The following is a 1,199-nucleotide window of genomic DNA, read 5'->3' as shown; positions in this document are numbered from 1 at the left end:
TTTACTCAAGAGACATGTTAACAAGCTTTGATAAAGACACAGGGAGTTTTCACTTACTCTGCTGAAGGGATTTTTACCAACGGATTCGGTACCTTTGTGGGTGGAACCAACCAGATGGGGTTGACGACGACCAGCTCATAGTATTTTTGGCACGGGTCATCGTGGAAGGTCACTGAGCTTCTAAACCATTCTATTTAGAGAAACAGAAAAAACACTGAGTCTTTTTTTTTAAGGTTTCATTTCATTCCCAAGAAAATTTTCTCTTCCTCCACCAAACAATCGGTTTTAAGTTATTTTACAAATACTAGTGCTGATTTGTTAGATGGTTTATTTCATGTCCTAAATCAAACATTTTAAAACTCTACCCAAATTATTCAAGTCTCATGCAGGTAAAATATTTTATGTTTTCTAAAAGGTAGTTAAATAAAACGAGTCTACATGCATAAATTAATACAAGTAATGCTGGGAAAATTTGGGTAAGATTGGTAAATTACTGGATCAAAACAACGAGTAATTCTGCAGTCTTTCACTTTTAAAATTCCAACTGTGTAATGACTCCTCCTGGCATTTCACCATTTTCCCATAATTACTTTCATTTTCTCTCATTCCTAGAAATTCGAATCAGAATAAGGCCAAGCAAATGGACACCTTACCCCAGAGACTTCCCGCCCAGTCTATCTTCTCGGCACAGGCGTTGTTTAACGGTGCCATCTTGGCCACTTCCGCCTGATGCTGGGCGAACGCGAGCTGACAACACAGAGGGGGCCGTGAGGCTCTTGCCAAGGCCGGCTACGCCCCCACCCCCAGCCACCAGGAGCGAGCTCAGCGAGCCATCACCACTCATCCGAGATGTGCTTTAAAATGAAGAACAAGACAAATAGAGAGAGATGCCTGCTACCCTATGGTTCTTGGGGGGCGGTGGAATGAAAGACCAACATCAGCAGCGGCCTTCTCTGTGGGTGACTGGGGGAAGGATTGCTTGGGGTACTGAGGGGTGGTGGAGGAGACGGACTGGCACAGGGGCCATGCTACAAAATAGGGGAGGGCCCACTATCATGATCCAAATTCTACCATGCAAGTCCAGCTAGACCAGAGGATGTATGTACACTGGTACAGATAGGAACTGGAAACACAGAGAATCCAGGGCAGATGATCCCTTCAGGACCAGTGCTGAGAGTGGCAATACTGGGAGGGTAGAG

At 44.7% G+C, this 1,199-nt stretch overlaps 1 protein-coding gene across 1 annotated transcript in view; it reads right to left on the bottom strand.

The window, feature by feature from the left end:
- Positions 1–6: 6 nt before the first annotated feature.
- The window catches only part of CLCC1 (chloride channel CLIC like 1), an 18,434-nt gene continuing 17,241 nt past the window's right edge, over positions 7–1,199 (bottom strand). Inside the window, exons 7-8 of the mRNA XM_004699545.2 lie at positions 654–747; positions 7–190 (exon numbers count right to left, since the gene is read on the bottom strand). Coding sequence (XP_004699602.2) covers positions 54–190; positions 654–747 — 231 coding nt within the window. The 3' untranslated portion in view covers positions 7–53. The remainder of the gene's footprint in view (positions 191–653; positions 748–1,199) is intronic.

This window comes from Echinops telfairi, unplaced genomic scaffold (assembly GCF_000313985.2).
Source record: "Echinops telfairi isolate 266 unplaced genomic scaffold, ASM31398v2 ScPeMD7_443;HRSCAF=831, whole genome shotgun sequence".
NCBI lineage: Eukaryota > Metazoa > Chordata > Mammalia > Afrosoricida > Tenrecidae > Echinops > Echinops telfairi.
This window is presented reverse-complemented; position numbering and strand designations above follow the sequence as displayed.